The 20,723-nt window shown below is 41.0% G+C and overlaps 1 protein-coding gene across 2 annotated transcripts in view; it reads right to left on the reverse strand.

The window, feature by feature from the left end:
- The window catches only part of Mctp2 (multiple C2 and transmembrane domain containing 2), a 221,499-nt gene that overhangs the window by 115,123 nt on the left and 85,653 nt on the right, over nt 1-20,723 (reverse strand). The window contains exons 9-12 of one of the 2 annotated variants that reach the window (XM_021210215.2): nt 13,527-13,691; nt 11,213-11,343; nt 3,170-3,356; nt 768-861 (exon numbers count right to left, since the gene is read on the reverse strand). In XM_021210215.2, the coding sequence (XP_021065874.1) occupies nt 768-861; nt 3,170-3,356; nt 11,213-11,343; nt 13,527-13,691 (577 nt within the window). Of the gene's footprint in view, nt 1-767; nt 862-3,169; nt 3,357-11,212; nt 11,344-13,526; nt 13,692-20,723 lie in introns of those variants that run through there. The other variant, XM_029532890.1, reaches the window with a different exon arrangement.

Raw genomic sequence — 20,723 nt, forward strand, 5'->3', positions numbered from 1 at the left:
TTTATTTCCCTATTTGTTTAGCTAGCCAAAGTGCTCTTTGGATAATGTTTAATGGCCTGAAAGCCCTATCATGTACGGTAATTTCAGGGACCTGATGAGCATCAGATAACAGGAGAGATACATTGTTGCATACACTGTTCTCAGTTTGACATCACTGAAAGCAAGACCTTACAAACAACAAAACCATGGACGTATTATCCATAGCTGCTGGGGATCAAAATCTACACATGCAGAAAGTTTTAAAGGTTTAAAAACAGTCTGCTCAAAAGCTGTGCTCCTAAAGCCTAACAACAAGTGGAAGACAATCCTTGGCCACTAACTCTGGTCACTAACACAGGGATGCTCAGACCAACCAGGACCCGGCACTGCCTGTTGACAATGAACTGCAGTGCTCACCAGTAAAGGTGAGCATGTGGGACACTGTGAGGCAGCAAGAGCCATTAGAGGGTCTGCACCCATGCCAGGTACAGCCAGGCACAAGGACAAAAGCTCAAACCAGGAGGCTATTGATCCGTGAGTATTTGGAATCTCCAATGAACTGCTACATGAATGCGCCTGAGGAAAATTATTTGAGCAGGGTTTATTTCGTGCGAAGTGCGCATTGTGAGAAGACAATTGCTCCCGGGTGTGCTTTTCCTCCTATGACTTTATTCAAGGGGATGTGATAGTTATTTATACTTATTAGATGTCTTGCTTTGCCGGAAGCTCACTCTAAAGCAAGACAAGCCAGGAAAACAAAAGTGAAGAAAGGGCCTTGTGTTCTTTACCTGAGAAATCAGCAGCCAGGAGGTCCGAGGCCTTCAGAACCTTCACCTGTAGAATCCCCACATCTTTTACATCCTTCAGAGAGTTCTGGAAGGCCTGTGGGGACAAAGGAAGTTAAGCACTAGCGTGCGTGTGCTTCAAAGTTCCCCCAGAAATAAGCTTCAGATTCATCCTCCTCCTTACTCAGAACATTCCTACAAGAGTTGCAGAGCTGTCTTATGTCAAGTACCAGGGCCATTTGGCATGTATCACAGCCAGATTAGAAGAAAATTAACTGAGAATTAATTAACTGCAGCCTCAAAAATAAACAAATTAGAAACACTCACAATCTGCTTTTAACATCGCCCCCTGGTGCTAGCATAGATATCCCATAGGGAAAATGTGTGGGTGGAATTTCATTCTCCCCGGCCTTTAATCATAAATGCAACATTTAAATCACCTTTAAAGGCAATATCAAGCTGACTTTGTTATTTTACAAACTTTATGGATATCATGGCACTAACTCTCATCCCATAGTAAACGCTCACTACCAAAAGAAAAAAAATAAGGGATAGAAAGAGTTGGAGTCTTCCGATCTACGAGTCAACCTGGTCCATTCACTAAATGAGGTGATGGGCTTCTGCCACCACCCTCGAGTCACATTCCTTTTAGTCTTTAATTGGCAGGATTCATAGATCAAGTACATTTACTACAGCTACTCATGATTCTCAAGCAGACACAGCAGTGTTTGGATGTCTCTGAGTACACAGCATCCGTTAAAATACCCATGGATCAGGGATAAGCAAGTACCAACTCTCATGCCTACAAAAGATACTTATTGAAAAAAGAAAACGCAGCTTCCAAACCTTCAAGCCTGTTGCCATCCTTATTAAATAGCTAAGAGCTATTTAAGCAGGCTCTAGTGAGTAACTCGGGAGACAATGGTAATAGCCCTTGCTATATGGGCATGTGAGGGTAAAATAGCAAAAGTTTAATATCAAATATGTTTAGCCTAATCTCATGTGGGTCAGTTCTCAGAGCTATTGAAAATGTTCTTCTCTGTGTGTATTTACCCTATACAAACCAACCAGCTAGTTTTTGAGCTATATGGAAGCTTTTGAAATGAATATTTTTATCATGTAAAGGTAGAAACGCTTTCTATAGATCGCTATTCTGCCAGGGTGGTGGGCATGTACACCTGTGACCCCAGGGTTGAGACTGAGGTGGGAAGATTGGAATATGGGGCAATCCTCGGCTACACAGTCAATTCTAGGTTAGCATAAGCTATATATAAAGTGAGTGTTTCTCTCTCTCTCTCTCTCTCTCTCTCTCTCTCTCTCTCTCTCTCTCTCTCTCTGATGCTGCCTCACTGGGGAAAGTAGAATGTCAACTTTCCTAGTCAAAGCAGCCGTTCAGATGCCACAAACATTGTTTTCAAATATGAAGCAAGTCTCAGACATTTCACAATTTGTCCTCTTGAAAACGTATTCATTTTCATTGTCTGCTCTCCTAAATAAAGGGCTCAGAGAAGATGATCATAGTGAATCCTGCCTATACGCCTTCTGACTATAACCAATTGGCACGCAGATCCTGGACTGGCATAAGGTGTAGGTCTAGAATTTTCCCTCATGAAGATGAAGAATTATTCAGTTTACCAATATACCTGCACAGTGAATGCCCTCAACTCTACCCTGAGAACAGTGAGGCCATTCAACAAGGATTTACCTTGGTTCCTTTCCAGGCCTCTGCTTTCTTCCAGGGATAGAAATAAAGAGCATGTGTCGATTTATCAAGAAGGATCAGAAACAAACTAAGGAAAGGGTTGCAGATGAAGACACCTAGACGGCCTTAGGACAAGAAATGAACTGACAAATAAGTGCTGAACGTGCCATTCCATACATGGCAGTATTGAGAGACAATCATACACTGATGCCACCATCAAGGTGGTACAGAATAAAGTCTTCCCCATGTATCTCCTGCTTTATCTAGGCGCAGGGTCTCCCTAACCCTACTAAATGCTTCTATATAAAACATGTGGAGCATTTAAAATGACTTTGAAAATTGCCTCTTACTTCTTTCTGTTCAAATTTCCATTCACATCCACAGACAGGCTAACCTGGTCTGCCTAGAGAATCCCAGTATCCTACAGCAACTCTCAAACACTGAGTTTTGTTGCTGTTGTTGTTGTTTTGTTTTGTTTTGTTTTGTTTTTGAAATAGCAAGGCAAACTCCGAGTTTCCTTTAACCATCTTGGCAATAAATTAACCCCTATGGTCTTGTTTTATGAGGCAGGGAATTAAACTTGCAATGGTGACTTCTCTTGGTCCTTTTTATTCCAATGCATAGACTTGGTTTCAAGGTAAAAGTGCAAGTTACTGCACAGAGAAGACAGGGAACGGTTAGGATGCTGATGTAATGCACTCACATATCGCTGGGAAATCTGCTGTCTTTCACTGGGGTCCTCGAAAGGGCAGACACACAGATCAGAAATGGAGACGCCAGTACAGGGGGTCAGAGTGATCAACATGAGGAGAGCCCCCTGGCAGCTCTCCAGAGGCAGCTCCAAGCAGTTGTCTTGCTTCAGCGGGAGCGCTGAGATATCCACTTTACACCTAGACACATTTCAGGAGATGCAGAAAGCAGAGATTAATTCAAGGCCACGGTGAACTTCCAAAGTCCCCATTTCATACATATTTCCTCAGCCCCAAACTTGACTCTGGGCACAGGTTATTGATCGGGGAAGCTTGCCAGAGCTCCCTTGTCTCGGGGTAGTCTCTCATCCTAATGTGCTCTAAATTAAGGGCTCATTTTCATTAAAGAAAATGAAAAGAAAGGGAAATAACAAAGTATGATAAGGAACAAAAAAAAAAAAAAAAAAACAAAAACAAAAACAAAAACGATGTTAGGTCTTTGCCAAATAAGCCTCATAAAATGACAGCACAATCAAGAGTGAGGGACAAGAGTAACATGAAGTGTAAGCAAGCATCATGGTGGTGTCTTCCCCGTGTCTTTCCTGCCCTAAGTAATGGATCAGGAGTTCACACACAGAAAGAGAAGTCAAGACAACCACGTGTGGGGGAAGAGGGAATGCAGAAACCATTTTCTTCCCAATTGACTAAGGCCAACTGGCAAATGTTTAGTTACAGAAACACATTGAGGGGGTTTCCTAATAGGCAGACTTCCCCAGGTGAGTTCCTTGTGGACAAATGGAGCATGAAGTGTTGTTGATTGATCCCATCTCTGCTGCAGTGCCAGGAAGGGCTGTACCCATCTGCTGTAAATTGCAGGGTTTCTGCCTCTTCAGAGCCAATGGTGTAGAGCTGCAGTAAACCTCAAACACATTGGAACACAGAAGCAAACCCTCCAAGGGGAGGGGGAGGGGCGTTTAGGTGCCCAGGCATTTGTTTGTTCTAACACTGCAAAAACTCAGGCTTTGCCTGGACTACACAGTCTAAGTTTAAGAAGACAGGTGGGTGGAGAACCCAGGAATTCGCTGGGGGGAAAGGGAGGCAGGCTACAGAAGCACCGAGATTTAATTATCTTATACAATTCTCAGAGACTCAGTACAAGCATGAATATGATGAATATTCAAGACTTTTGGAAAGAAAAGAAGCACTCTCTCTCACAACAAGCTAAAGCAGATTTTTGTATTAACTTTTCAAGGGACTTTGTGTGTTAGCAGAAAACTAGGGATAAGCAATCTTAGATACAGTAAGGTAAGCAATGGTAATGTGGGGCCACACAGATACAAAGACAAAACTCTTCCAGTGTAGTAAATTAGCACAACTGTGGTCTCCCTCACACTTAAAATAGAAGGAAGTAAATTACCAGTCTACTCCTGTCTTTAAATACAGGACCAAAATTCATATATTAAAACTAAAATTAAACATGTATAGGTTTTTATTTGCTATTTATATAAAGTGAACCCCAATTATAAAAGGGGTTATTGGTTACTTTAGATATAATGAATTCACAAATATTTCTATTAGAGATAAATTGTAATAAAAACATATTTTGGTTTCTGTGTTTTGAACTGAAATAATATTTTCTATAGCAGTAAGAAGGCCCTGTGAAATAAAATGCACTACTACACTGAAGGGAGGGGCATATTAGAGTTTTATTTCATAAGTAAATAAATGAGAAAATGCCTCTATTACTCAAAATCTTGAAAAGACAAATTGAAAGCCTTTTTATTTGTTTAATTTTATTTAATTCTTTGAAAACTTTATACATTCCACTTTGAACATTTTCATTCCCATTCCTGCACTGCACTTGTCTCAGAGAATATACAAAATAATTTTGATTAGATTTTTTTCCCTACTGAAGCTCAACAAAAGCTTTTGATATTTTCTAAGGTTCTCTGTGCTTTCTTTCTTTTCCCCTGCTACCTGTTATAGGGAGATGCAAGACTAACCTGTAGCAGCTATAAGAAGAACACAAGATCAACCTTTCTACCTGTTATGGGAAGGTCATGGGGTTAGCTGGTCAACCTACTATAGGCAGAACCCAGGATATTCTGACATGGAGAACACTGTGATGAAGCAAAAGGTATTGTGGTTTGTGGGTCACTTTCTCTACTGCAACTACTCAACTTTCCTTATAACACAAAAGCTACAGTGTAACTAATATACCTATACAATATAACTAGTATATACAATATATTACATACAATATAACATATATATATACACAATATAACTAACAATATAAATAAATGACATTGCTTAGTAATAAAGCTTTATTTACTCAAAAAAAATGGGCTTTGAATCCTAGATTCTATTTGTCAATCTTAGTATAGAGAAATGCTATTGCTTTAGCTGTGATAAATTATACCATCAAAGTAATTTTAATTGGCAACAATGCTAGAAGGTAACACAAATTCATCAATAAAGATATCAGAGACAAATTTAAAATAATTTTTAATATCACTATAGCCTATGATGCTGGGCCAAATTACACAGTGATCTGTTAATAAAATTAGATAAAGAAACACTATTATAAAATTGCTCTGCTGTAAGAAACTATATGAAGTGTAATCACTTGGACCGCCCATATAACAAACCTGATTAATGAGTATTAAGGAAATATTGCTGTCATCGGGGTGTGGTGTTTTATACTTTGTTCAAGGTTAATGACCCTCTTTGGGCAATCAGCATATTCAACCCCTAGAATCTATGGGGATCCAGAAAATGCCCATTCCAGCTTCAGATCCTAGCAAATCGGGTTAGCAGGAATACTGGTACAATTCAAAGGTTCACCTTGTGGAAATAAAGGCAGAACAGACTCGTGTATACAAACCTAGAGAGAAGCCAATATATTCATTCACCCACTTGACAGGGGTTCCCATGGCTATATGCCCTGCTCTATCCACCAACTTCATCCAGAGCCATTATCAGCCTCTCCACCGCACACCCCCTGTCCCATCAAGTTTCTGCATAACTAAGGAGCTCATCCTGTGTAGATACCTGCCTGTATTTATACTCATGTCCTAAGAATGTGTACCATGGGATGCATGTGGAAATCAGAAGACAGCTTTAGTTGTTGGTCCTCACCTCCTACCCCGGTTCAGACAGACTTTCTTTGTTGTTTTCCCTGTGGCATATACTAAGCTGGCTGCATCCCAAACTCCTGGGGATGTTCTCGCCTCGACCTCCCTATTGCAGTGCTGGGATTGCAGCTACTCACACCATGCTTCTGGCTTTTACCTGGGTTATTGGATTGGAACTCATCACGCTTGCCTGGCAAGCTACCAGGACCGCTGTCCTATCGCTCCAGCCATGTTTGCCCTGCTCTGGAGTCTACTAATCTCTTTATACACCAGCCTGTTTCCGGAACTCTGCCCACTTTTATCAGATGCCCAAGCTCATGTGTATGGTTTCTGGGATCCACAACCTTCATACCAATGGTATGCCCACTGCAGATGCTCAACATTTAGTGCTAAAGAGCAGGAGATTCACCTCTGTTATTTGGTAATGAACCATCACTGCTCTGAAGCCCTGCCAAACACTCAAAAGGTGTCTGTATCGGTGAATACAAGGAGAGGCCCTTGGTCTTGTGAAGATCATATGCCCCAGTACAGGCGAATGCCAGGGCCAGGAAGCGGGAGTGGGTGGGTTGAGAAACAGGGCGGGGCAGGAAGGAGGGCATTACTTTCAGGATAGCATTTGAAATGTAAAGGAAGAAAATATCTTTAAAAAAAAATGGAATGGTCAAACAAATCATTGCCAGTGGGTAAGAAAGACTACACACACCCCAAATCTCAAACAATAAAACCTGTCTCTTTGGTTAATTATTTCACAGCCTTCATTATTCCCCTGTACAGAAAAACAACCAAAATAAATGGATTTCCTGGATCTGAGAATTCTACAGTTCTACTAACCTGAAGGGAACAGAGACTAAATTACTTTTATTATTTTTTTCCCCTGCAGCAGACATTTGTGGAAGCTTCCCCGTTCTTACCACAGGCTGTTAAAGTGCTGACTTAGCATTGTTTCTGACCTCCTGTTCTTGTCTTTCTCCATTAATCCCACAACATTTTAATGTTTTAATTCAACACATAATTTTACCATATCAGTCAGCCAAACCGGCCCAGCCCTGACTTGCCGTGATAGCTTTTAACCTCTTCCTCATTACCATAATTCCATGTTTTATATTACAGACTGGTCAGCTTTTAACTTAAATGTAAGGGCCAGGAAAGAGTGCTGTAGTTTGAAAAAGCTGTAAATCTCCCAGGCTGAGGAAGTGGGCGAACAGGAAGGAACGGTGAATGTGTCGAGCCTAGCTGTAAAAGCAGATCAACGACGTGGGCTGCAATTTGTCCAGAGAAATATTCCAGCCTGGATTGTTCACTGCCTCAAAGCCACTAATAAACCAGTAGGTTGTCAGAGCCACTTTAAGACACCATCTGGGACTGAGGCATGACTGTGTGGCAGATCAAAACAGGAGTACGAAATCTCATTCTCAACCTTCGCAAACTAAGTTTAGAATATCCTATGAAACAGAGTCCCACCAATTGCCCTGAAATAGAATGTATTCATTAAGAAAATGATTTCTTTGGAACAGCGCAACATGGATAATTTATATTCATCTGTTCTTCATACTTTTGTTTTTCATCTCATTAACAACAGAGGTTGGAGGATGGCTGGGTGGATAAAAATGATTATCATTCAAGCAGGAAGACTTGAGATCCTCGGCACACAAATAAAATCTGGGTATAGCATTGACAACTAACTCTGTGCTGGGGGCCCATGATAGGATTCCTGCGCTTTGTCACTTGCTTGCATTGTTAGTTTTATTGTCACGGACGCACACATAGCTGGGACTGGTTACTGTTGGACTTATGTCTTCCTTTCTGTGAAAGTTCACTCTCCCTGCCACGGATCTGATGGTTTCTTTTTATAGTTGCTTTGCCAATAAAAAACAATGAGTTAGGCAGTGTATCCTCGAGGGAGGCTGGCTCTTCTGAAAGCATATTCATCTTTGAGGCTCCATTTACCCTACTTTTCGAAGTTACCTGAAGGTTCGGTAAAACCTGTGGGTGTATGTGCTGCGGCAGAGGAGAAGTCAGACTCCAGAGAGCCTCGGAACACCGATGCAGAAAGTCAATCGAAAGATTGCTGTGGTTTGTGTGAGTGTAGTTCCTATGAGTGAAGGCTACCACCTGTAAATGTGATATGGTACTGTTCATCTTTGAGTCGGTAAATATTCTTGAACATGCCCACCATTCACTTATAAAAAGAAACTATAATAATAAGATCTATGTTTTGAAAAGAAAAATGTTTACAACACAGGGTTGGGTGGTGTAGCCCAGGCTAAACACAAACTCATGATCCTCCCTCCACATCCTCCTAAGTATCAGAATTACAAAATCGCAGGACATCATAAGTACATTAAACCTGAAAAGCCATATTCTATGTGTGTACAGACCTTGCTGTTCACTGCAAGGTAATGTTGTACAGAGCTGGGTCTCCCAAGAGATATTTTTGTTATTTTTTTTTTTTTGCATTGCAAGAGGGGAAAAAGGAAAAGGATGCCTAAAAAAGAAACAACAGTCCTTCCCAGTCCATAAAGAGGAAGGACAGACGGATCAGCAGACAGGTAGGCATCGCAGTTACAAACAGGAAATTGCTAAAATAATAAATGAATACTCAAATGACCAAACACAGACCATACAGGACGTCTTCAGTTATTTTCCGTCTGTGAGAAGCCACATAACACTCATTTGGTAAAGCATTTCCCATTATGTGGCGGAAACGTGACAATGTGGTGGCATGAGATGTTCAAGGCTTTATTATTTGCACCTACTAAAATAACCATGGGCCATTCATCACTGGAGGCCCAAATGCCCACTGTGCAGATAACACTTTAGGACACAGAGTTCTCTTGGGTTTCCTAACTTAGCCTTTGTCCCAACTTTCTGATCCTACTGCCCTTGATATTGTCAGAGCTCTGGCATGTCAGAGAGCTGAGGATGTTAGAGGGACTGGGAAATGTCTGTGCCATCCCAGTTGCCCTGTGTGGTCAGGGCAAGATCAGACTAGTAACTTGACGTGAAAAGACTGTCAAACATTAGCCCACAACTTCTGGATCTGGGTTAGATGACATGACCCAGCTTGCTATGCAATGCAGCCAGTTGGCCCAGTGGACTTTACAGTGAGCGCTGCCTACCAGACAAGGAAGCTGAGTATGCACAAGAAGACCTGAAAGGCAAAGCGCACCCCAAAGAAGGCACAGGGTACAAAGTAGATTGCCCTGCCACAGTCTCAGTGGATACTTGGCCATATATATTGGAAAGTAGACATTGTGAATAGCAATGCAATCCTTTCTCCTTATAGCTGTGGGGTGTAATTGGTATCGAGTGGAAAAGAGCCAGTATGCTACTAGTGTCTTGCTACATGTCAGGGAACACCATGTAACAGGTTAGCTGTGCTGAGAAAGAAGGGACGAAATCTGGGGGTGCTAAGTTCCCTTTGCAGCTACCTTGGGAATGGTGAGATACAGGTAGCAAGAAGGGCATTGCATTGCAGGGTTCTACACCTTGCATTAAGAACTGCAGAGAGAAAGACCATTCTCTGAAGGACTGCTTAACTGGCCTCATACCATGTCTCCCTCTGAACTTCTTACCGCTCTCTTTGCAGCTCCCCACCCCCACTGTAAAGTGAATGGGTTGGAGCAGATAAGTCATTTTAATCTTTAGTTTTCAGTAATAAGCCCTTGTCCTTGGCTAGGATCCCAAATATCAAGGTGTACTAGCTCCATAGGGGAGGCGAAAGCCTCTCTCTCATGCGTCAGCAGTGGCTCAGCACATGGCCTTAGAGTTCCAGCTCCAGGATGGAAGATGACAACCAATAGCTGTTGGCATCCTTTTTAAACATTTGTGTTCCTCATTTAAGATTTATATACAAATTACTCATCTGGGGGATGAACAAAAGGGAATGATTTGATAAAAGATGGGATCCTTAAAACCCCAATACCTCGCTCTGGAATCCACCATTCTCAAGTCTAAGGACAGCTTGCTTTCCCTAGCTTGAGGGGCTCTGCTGTCAGAAATCAGAGGTGAGGTGAACTTCTGCCAGCATATTTCCTTTGTGTTTATTACAAGGCAGGCATGGTCGTGTGGTTTTATTGTATTCCTTGCTACAATCCTGGAAGAAACTATAATTCTGATGCTATGATCTGTTCCCCATGGGTGACCACCTCAATGGAGCTGTGAAGAGTCCAAAGTAAACAAATCAACAACAGAATAGCTTTGGCTGCTTCCAATTCTATGATAGTTTGTCACAAAATCCAGCAAGGACACTGAAATTTTTCTATCGTGGGGGACAACTCACCTTCGTCTTCTTTTATTGCTTTGTAAAACTAATGTGAAATCATGGATGTGTTTACAGATACACCCAGTGGTCCAAGTCAGCACAGAACTTTCTAGGGAGATTTCCCAACTCAGAAACTGGGGTGAGCCCTTAGAATGAATAGGGTCTACAGGTGGATTAGACCAACCTTGGATAAAATGTTTACTTTAAAGAATATAGTAACCACAGGAAGGCATTTTGGGATCTAACAGCCACTTGCATAACTTTTACATTATATTATGTCTTATTTGTAATACAGAGATGAATCATGTAAGATGTGCAAGTATCTGTGATATCTGAATACAAATATGATAGCAGTTCGCAGGCACTCTAACCATTGAGTATATTATTATCATCAAGGGTTCCTAAAATGAGCTCCTTATAAATGAGGATGAACTCTATTTTCTTATGTTTAAAGCCTACGGTGAATACTGGATAGCATTTACCAATTAGAAAGTTGATTAACAGCCCTTCCACATTAAGTGGCTACCCAGCTTCTTACTGGCTTCTTAGGAGTAGGATGTGGGTGTCCACTCTCAACTCAAACAAATAAGGTATTCTTTCCGAGCTAGTCCTGTGCAATCAGGAACCCCCACCCCAATAGTAGCAGAGTGACTCACGTGCCCAGTCGCTCCTCATGCTTTTTGCTGTCCTTTCCCCACACTTCAATGTCCAAAATGCCCATCCTGTCAGAGAAGTAGTGAAAGTCAAACTGTTCCTGCCACTGCGGATTTGCACTCTTACACAGTGTCTAGAAAACATGCAGTTACAGGATTTACTTTCTCAGAAGGTAGGTCATGGCTATAGCAGCTACACATTCATGTTATGTCTACAGGGTGGGACGTCACCATGATGAGACTGGTCTCTTAGCAAGACATACTTAACTACTGGAATAGAAGGTACCGTCGTGGACTCAAGTTAGCAAATATGACTATTCTTTTAAATGACCCCACAATGCAGCAATTGTTCCATCAAGTTAAAAAGACTAGCGTAAGGAACTATAAAATCCACACAAACATGCAGGGAATGAAGAGCCTACAATTGCTCATTCCTACAGAAGATAGCATTAACTGTTGAGTCAAATGGAAGTGATGCTTATGTTGATGTATATTAGACCAGGCCTAAGCATCAGATAAACGAACACTTTGTAGGCTCAATTAAAATCTCCTTGATTCATTAAGTAGGAACTCTATACTGTGTTATAACATATATCTGTCTATTCTTCAGTCCAAAGATACTAATTCCCAACACTATGGCAAGGGGAAAACTGGAAAAGTTTACTTTACCATATTTGAAACATTAACAAGAATTTTCAAAAAAATCACACACATGTTCCTGTGTTTTCTAAGTGTGACCAAATTGCCTATGGGGTGGCTTCTTTGGTGGGATCTCCATTTTCCTTTCTTTTATGGAGATGATCTTGTGAATAAAGATTTCAAGCATAGGTGACTTGGTCTGGCCTTAAGGCTACAGACCAACATTTAAATCAACACCAACTATTTCTATGCAAAAAGAAACCCAGCAGGATGGGCAAGCAGCCCCCACACACCTCAGCTCTTGCAGTGTCATATAAACACATTTCGCCTGGGGTTTTTTTATACCATTTTAATCATATCAGATAACAGAGCTTAGATTCCAAGGAGAAAAAGATGTCATAGAAACACAAATTCAATGTAGTCTTTCCCATAAGGAACATGCCAGACACTGATCTTATTCTACACATTATCTCCCACTGAATAGCTAAGTGTGCACGGGGATCAATGAGCTTTCCACAGATCCTTAGCCTGACCATGCCTATTTAAAGACTATTCAGTAAAGGGAAGTGATAATTCCCATAGACTTGGTGTCAGGCTCGGCCTGAAATTATCTGCTTGAGATGATTTTTCTGCATATCTCAGATCCCAGTCATGTCAATTTACACTTTTTTTATTTGTTTGTTTATTTGTTTATTTATTTATTTAATTCCGTATGCTTTTGTTGACTCTGTAAAGGATATCTAATGTTGGATGGTTTTTTTTGCACTGAAGTTTGGGCAGCACACAGCCTCTCTCATTCCTCTCTCCTTTTCTAAGTTGTCTGTATCTACTCAGCTGCTTCCTGGGTACCAGGAAAACCCTAATGCAAATGGTCTTGCATTCACTCTCCAAACTAGGAGGTTTAATGTGGCATACCTTTCGATTACCCAACATTAACTCACAAAACATGTCAACTATTCCTATCTGATAGTTATAAAACAGTTATATAAAAGATAAACATGAATTAATTGCCATGGTTGGAAAATGATGATTTTTGAATTCAATCCACACCAAAGTACTAAGATTAAGAACTATATAGAGGTTGTATTGGCAGGATCAGACAATTTATTTTTATAAAACAGTTTTAAAAACTGTTAGTTTTTAGTATTTTATGCAATTGGGTGTTATTGTTGTTGTCAGTTTAAAAAAAAGAAAAGAAAAGAAAACAACAAAAATCAGCAAACCCCAGAAACATCAGATCTAGTTTTGATGTTCAGACAAACAAGGGAAAAATAAAATTGAGCATACAGTTTTGAAGTGATTTTTACTTCTCTCCAACAATTTAATGTTCTCAAGTAGAAAGCTGCTTTCTTTTAGAGCTATGGAGAACACTCATCTACCCATTTCCTGCTATCTACACAGTCTACGCTGCTTATTCTCAAACTGAAGATGTCATGCATGCAGCACTGTGAGTGGATAAGCTTCCCCGGTCCCTGAAATACATGTGAAAATGAGTTACACTAAGCAATACCCACTGTAGTTTAGCCCATCTAGACTCTTGCCTTGTTTTCTGGGATGCTATTTAACATGGCTAGAGGGAAGAGAAACATGAGTTGGCTCCACTCTTGAGAAATATAGAGTGGGAAGATTTTTCATCTTTATTGATGATGTCCTCCCTTGTAGAATTAACAGAACTTACCTTGCTTTTGTACCTCTGCTCTCCCAGTTTTAACTGGACAAACATCTCTGTCATGTTCCCTCCTGAGACATTCTTCCCTTCCAAGAGAGTTATACTTATAATCCCATTCCAGAGTTGGTTCTTCCGAAGGGACTCTGAGAGGCGTAGGTTGCGGATCAAGGAAGACTATAAATGAATAAATGAATGAATGAATGAATGAATGAATGAATGAATGTTGGTTACTCTTGAGAGTGAGTGTGGCAGACACAGACACAGGAATTCTAGCCCTCCCCTTTTCAGCCTGGGAAAAAACATTAGTGTTCGTTGTTTTGTTTTGTTTTGTTTTTCAAAACCATGTTCCCGGGCTGGTGAGATGGCTCAGTGGGTAAGAGCACCCGACTGCTCTTCCAAAGGTCCGGAGTTCAAATCCCAGCAACCACATGGTGGCTCATAACCATCCATAACAAGATCTGACGCCCTCTTCTGGAGTGTCTGAAGACAGCTACAGTGTACTTACATATAATAAATAAATCTTTAAAAAAAAAAAAAAAGAAAAAGAAAAAAATTCATTAAAAAAAAAAAAAAAAAAAACATGTTCCCGGTTCTGCGAGTTGCTTCCACTGTAAACAAAAGATAGATGCCAGCAATGCATGGCTTGGGATGTGGTCTGTGCTCCTACTCTGGTGAGCATAGAATCCCTTGAACTTGGCTTTAGCTGTTTGAAGGGGAGAAAGGCACTTTTGAAAACAGAGCACTAAGAGACAAAACTCTTCTGGAGACTTAACAAAAATGACTGTGGACTTTAACCTATCACATTTAATTGATCCTGTCTCCCCCTCATTCTTCAGGCTACTATTTTGAAAAGCCCCATGCCAGGGAGAAGAGCCACAGTTCAAAGTGTAGCTTACAGTGACCTAGCCAACCAAATAAGCTATGTGGATCTAGAGGGTGAGGTGGTGCAAGATGGGATGGGAAGGAGAGTATAAAGGACATTTCAGAGTTCCTGAAGACCAGAAGGACTAAGTAACTCAATCTACTGTTTTTCTTTGTCTAAATTATTTTATTGATATATCCCTCAAAACACAATATAGACAGAAGGGGAAAATCTATTCTGAAATGATAAAGATGATGGCTGTACTTTTTCTAATCCCCATTATGTAATTTTCCAGCTCCCAGAAAATTACATGGAATAAGCTGTAGAACCAACCTCCATGGCCTTACTCACTGTGTTCGACTTATTCCATCCCTCCCTTCATATGTCTTCCTATAACATTTAGCGAGAAATGAATATTTGTTTCTATGGAACCAAAATGGCACCATGACACTCAACAAAAGAAACCACCCTCCCTTTAGCACTGGGCCACACCCTGTGGGGCTCTCATTGCACCCATCTCTCAGTGGTCTCTTCAAACAGAGTTGTTTGCGTTAGGATTTCCACCTGATCCCTGTGCTGAATTTAGTCGTCAGATTTCATCTCCAAATTCTGCTTGATAAGTGAATTGGAATGAGCGTGTATACTTCTTTAGAGGAAAGAATCCCTGGACTGAAGAATGTAAGAGGAATTGAGCGTCAAGACAAACTAATACATTACTAACCCCGTGTAGCCATTCCCACCATCCACTTACTATGTTTTTGTGGTCATTTAGACCCCAATTTACTCAAACACCAGTAGTAAGTCAGGTCCCTATTAATAATATATGAGCTTACTTGAGCCGACTCTGTCATTCCATCATTCTCAAGAAATGATGGATCAGTGCCTCTCTGTGTCTTTTGCTGAAAATTGTGTTTTAATGTTAAACAAAAATTACTTTTACAGAATGATGTACTCCCAACTTTTATCCAGGAAAGAGGAGAGAAACACTTCTCCAAGAAGACAAAGATTATCTCTTATCTCCTTATGATCACTTGATCTTCTATACAATATATTCAATAATAAGAGATTCAAGATAGTTTAAATTAAATGACTTTGTTAAAATCTCATCACAAAATCAGCACACAACACAGACATGCATCTATGTGCATCCTCATCTACAGATATACATACACACACAGAATACACACACTTTTTATAGCTTTTTGAATGCACAGGTTGAAACGTCTGCCTTTAAAGGGAAAAAATGAGATTTTGATTCATAAGTTCTGCTGTAATTCCCTCTTTTGCTGTTTTTTTTCTTCTTCTTCTTCTTATTCCTCTTAAAAGTTTGACTCCTAACCAACAAGCTAAAGCATGACCTGTCCCACGGCCATGCTTCAAATTTCCGACAGATATATTCTTCCCTCAACACTGCAACTATTTCAAAATCCCTTTTATAAAATAGGGAGTAATGTCCACAAAGGATCAAAGGGCATCCTACAGTCTGGCAATTGCCTAAGAAAAATGGCAGCGTGTCCGTGAAATATGCCCTAAAATAATTTTGCGGTGCAGTATGTCCTAATTTCAAATTGGATGTTTACCTTGGAAAGGCCTCTATCTAACTTGTCTATAAAGCAGCCCCACTTAGCTCTGTGAGCTCTGTGAAAATGGAATCCAAAGCTGGTTATTAAGGGGGCTGGAGATGGGTTCCATATGGCAGAACAGCATGGGAGGGCAAAGCTGAGGCCTGCATCAGGCAGGGCTTGGCTGAAGCTCCTGATCTATCCATGGACACTCGTTGTGTTACAGCCTAACATCTGGATTATGGCTTGTAATGTCCCTGGGAAATATCCTCTTTCCATCAAAGCCTTTATCTATCTCAGTCGGACTTTGAACATTTTAGTATTTAACGCAGTCATGTTTGATCTGATAGACTTGCTCATTCACCGGCCAAGTTTTCTTTTCTGTCCCCCCACCAAGGTAGGGTGGGAAAAGAGAATTATTTATTGCATAGTTCACAGATAGGAAAGAAAGTACAACTTTTATTCTACTCGTTTGACCTTATAAAACATTTTGCTTCAAACCCCATACCGATGTACTTGCATGTGATCTAAAGATATTTTTTATTCTTTCTTCAGCATTCCTTCCTGAAGAACGAGAGACAGAGACAGACAGACAGACAGATAGACAGAGGAACAGACAGACAGATGGACAGACAGACAGATGGACAGGCAGACAAAGGCATCCAGTGTTTGCTCTACTGCACAGCTAGGTTTGTGAAATCTATTCTGTCCTACCAACGTCTCCTTTCTCCCCACAATAAATCGACTCATCTGCACTCACTCAGTTAGCCGAATACTCGGATTTTCATGTCTCTGTCCCTGCCTATAAGGGAGATTTGTCATCTTAATGCAGCCTGGAATACGATAGGCGAAGAGGAAATGACCCATCAAAGGGGAAACCCGCCCCACCTGAGCTGAAACAAACACCAGCTGATAGAGCAAAGTTTCTAGGTCCTGACCCTAATTCCTCCCTAGACAGGAGGGATAAAATATAGTGCATCGGGGTTCTGTTATTTTCCTCCTTCCTCCCCAAGGATCAGAACCTTTTAGTATTTCTATGCGATCCATTCATCTCTCTGTGTCTTAGCCCCAACTCCATATGAGCTACACTCATTCTTCTTAGAAGGAAAAAGTGATGTCCATTGAAAGCGCATCTGTCAATTATTAATAGAAAAATAAAGAGAGGGTGTGATCCTCAGCTTATTAAGCATACTGATTTTCATGCAGATGAAACAACCCCCCCCCCCAAATGATTTCTTTGGTTCTAAGTCACCACAACCCTACATCCAGGCTCAGCTAGAAGAAAAGAAGTTTGTATTGTATGGGAACTTCTGCTCACTTCAAGGAGGTGCCAAGATTCAGTTCAGAATCTCAAAAGGTTCCCATACAGGAGTGGATTCTCCAAGTGAATGTATTTATACAGGGTTTATATAATGACCTGCAGCCTGGTGCCATCAAGTTCAACCACTATGTTAGGAGGTAGGAGGAAGGTCTATGGCCATGAACAGCAGGACTACATTCAACTTTTCCCTGCAAGCTCCAGAATGGAATGTGCAAATGGACATCAGGAAAGAAAAGAGAAGAAACAAAAGGGGGAAAAATGGTAATGAAAGACATAGGAGGATAAGGGTCTGGGGGGGGGGTCATGTTTCAGTGGTTAAGAGCATATGTTTTACAAGCATACAGATAGAAGTTTGGATCCCGCAGCACAGCACCTACATAAAAAGACAGGCATGGCCAGGAGTATCCAGTGGCTAGCAGTGTAAATGTAAATGGAGAAAGGAAGATGGCTGGAGCTAAGTTGCCAGCCAGTTTAGGCCAAAAGATTAGCTCCAGGCTCAGTGAACCACCCTGTTCTAAGGAATAAGGCAGAGACTGATAAAGCCAAGGGTTTCTTCACACACACACACACACACACACACACACACACACACACCATCACACACAGATGCTTACATGCCACACACATATAAATACCACACAGAATAAATAAGTAAAGAGTAATGATCAAAATCAGTGACTCATATAGGCAAGGGACATGCAAAATACTATACGATAACATTAATTTTTTAAGGGATAGCAATATAATAAGCTGGAGTTGCCAACACAGTTTATCTATCCATTATGGTTCTAAAAGTCTCTGTGACAGCACAGGTAGCCAACAGAAGCAAATGCATGAAAAAAAAAATTGAAAATTCAACCACGACTGTCTGAAAATTGACTAGCAAAGTGGAGCTCCACCTCTGTTGACCATTCCTTTGCGAAGCTGAAGAAAAGCACCCAGTGTATAAAGGCCTTCACTGAAATATTCCTTTCAAGTGTTTTCAACATGTAAAATTATTGCTTCCCTTCAACAGCTTTGCAGCACAGTGAGAGCAGAGTCACACAAGCAAGGAACCAGTTTTGGGAACAGCCCTGCCTCTGCAACTCCTTATGTCATCCAAAGACGGGCCTGGGCCACAAGTGCTGCCAGAACCACACAGAATTCTCACCTAAGAATACAAAGAAAACCTTCTACGTTTCCCACACACACATGCACATGGGAAATGAGATTCATATTTGTAGATGTACCTGCATCAAACGCTCCAATGATACAACCACAGTCTTTGTCTGGAGTTATAAAAAATACTGTATTTCATCTTAGTTATAAGGAGATATCACTCATGTTTTATATGTGGATATAAAAACTAAATTAAGAAAAGATTTGATAAATACTGTATGTGGTCAATGACTTTAAATTTTGGACAAGAAAAATACATCTTCTATGAAAACATTGCATTTAAAATGAGCATGGTGGTGCACGCCCATAATCTCAATCCTTGTGGGGAGGTGGGGAAGAGACTGAGGCAGGCTGACCAGTATACTTTTGAGGCCAATTTCATCTATATAATAGGCTCTAAGTTACAGCTGCATGGTAAAAACTTGTCTCAAATCTATAGGGCAAAATCTGTTTTAAAATAGACTTTAAAAATAATTATAACAATTCCCAAATGTGACTGGTTCAGGAGTTATATTTAGGAACAAGTTGTTTGAACCCTAATATGATCTCTGAGGTTTCTGGGTGGCTCCATTATTTTGAATGGCCACATTTCCATGCTAGCGTGTCTCATTTACTCTAGTCACTCTAGGCTTCTCAAAAGCTTCCCTGTGTAAAACCTTGGGCCCCTCCCTACTCCCATGCAGGACTAGGAGATGGTCTTGTGATCTGGCCCTGGAGATTCACTCATCCTACACTCTCCAATTTTCTAATGCATACTTACACTCCAGGACAGCATTCCCACTATAAGATGATGTTCCATGACAAATCTTGGTGCAAGACTGATTCTAATACTACTGAGGAGAACAGATGTGAGCAGATGCCTAGGAAGCCGGCGCCCCGACTCTGCCCCAGAGCACATAGAAGCTTACAGAATTCTAGCGGGTTGACAGCCTGGCATGAATGTGGCTATAGCTTCCAGAAAGTAGGAAAACCCCAGAAGTCATTGTGCCCATTTCATGTTGACCTCAGCTTCTTAAAAGGCAGCAGAAGGGTCGGGGCTGAGACACTCAGCATGAGTCTATATCGCGCTACAACTAGACTAACAGACAGCAGACTACAAATATAGTGAGGGCAAGGGTGGCACTCAGTGGTAGAGAGTGTATTTAGCCTAAGACCTGGAGTTCTATTCCTAGCACCAAGAGTTAACAACAACAAAAAGATAAGAGGAAAAGTGTTAAATGACAGATAATATCCAGAGAAAAAGACAGAAATACATAGATCCACTAGATTTAAAACGAGAGAGAGAGAGAGAGAGAGAGAGAGAGAGAGAGAGAGAGAGAGAGAGAGAGAGATTGAGAGAGAGATTTATGAACAAAGATATATCTGGCAGTCTGAACATAATAATTGCAAGCCCCCCAAAAGTGCAACTGTGTCACTATAAGCAGACATTGAAGGACACATGCAAATGAAAATGAGCAAACCAAAATCATAGCACATTGTTCACCAGAGGGTACCCAGAAACACACAGCACCCTGGACTCCCTGAACGTGTCTTTGTATATCAGTGACTCCTTCACACCACTTCCAGGTGCACACACCAATAAGGCATGGAGAGTTCACATAGAGAAATGTGTATGGTAAGACCTATTCATCCAGACAGTTGATGGAGAGACACCACTATTTGGGTAGACACTTTTTTTATTCTTTACCCTAACTACAAACAGACAAAGCAATCATTAAACTCACTCTTCTTCGTGGGTGAGAATTGGTCAGAAAAGCAGGCAGACAGACAGACAGGGGTCCCATCAAATTATTTCACTAGCCTTTCCCAGTCTGAGTTCTTCTATAGCAAATAAGCTTTGTGCGGATGTCTCTCCCCGTACGGAGCCAGCTGGAACACAGATGATTAGGGGGAACCTAGAAAGTGTAGCCGGCAGAACTCAGCCTCCGCAATAACACACAGAAACTGCAATAAAAGTCTACAAAGCCAAACGGGCCAAAAGTTGGCACTACTAGTCAAGTAATTTCATAACAGACAATAAAAATGCTATACTAGTGTGGGTCCTCTCTTATCTCAGATAGCTGACATATTAATGTGTGAATCAGAAGGTCAAGAAAGAGACGTGGCAGGGTACGTACTCATCCCAGTGAAAATGCATGGAAGGCACAGAAAATTCAGAGCTAAAGGAACATGTGTTCAGACATCTTTACAGACCAGATGAGAAGAACCCCTTCCCACAACTCACTCACTCACTCATATTCATATTCATATTCTCTCTCTCTCTCTCTCTCTCTCTCTCTCTCTCTCTCTCTCTCTCTCTCTCT

This window comes from Mus pahari, chromosome 1, assembly GCF_900095145.1.
Source record: "Mus pahari chromosome 1, PAHARI_EIJ_v1.1, whole genome shotgun sequence".
NCBI lineage: Eukaryota > Metazoa > Chordata > Mammalia > Rodentia > Muridae > Mus > Mus pahari.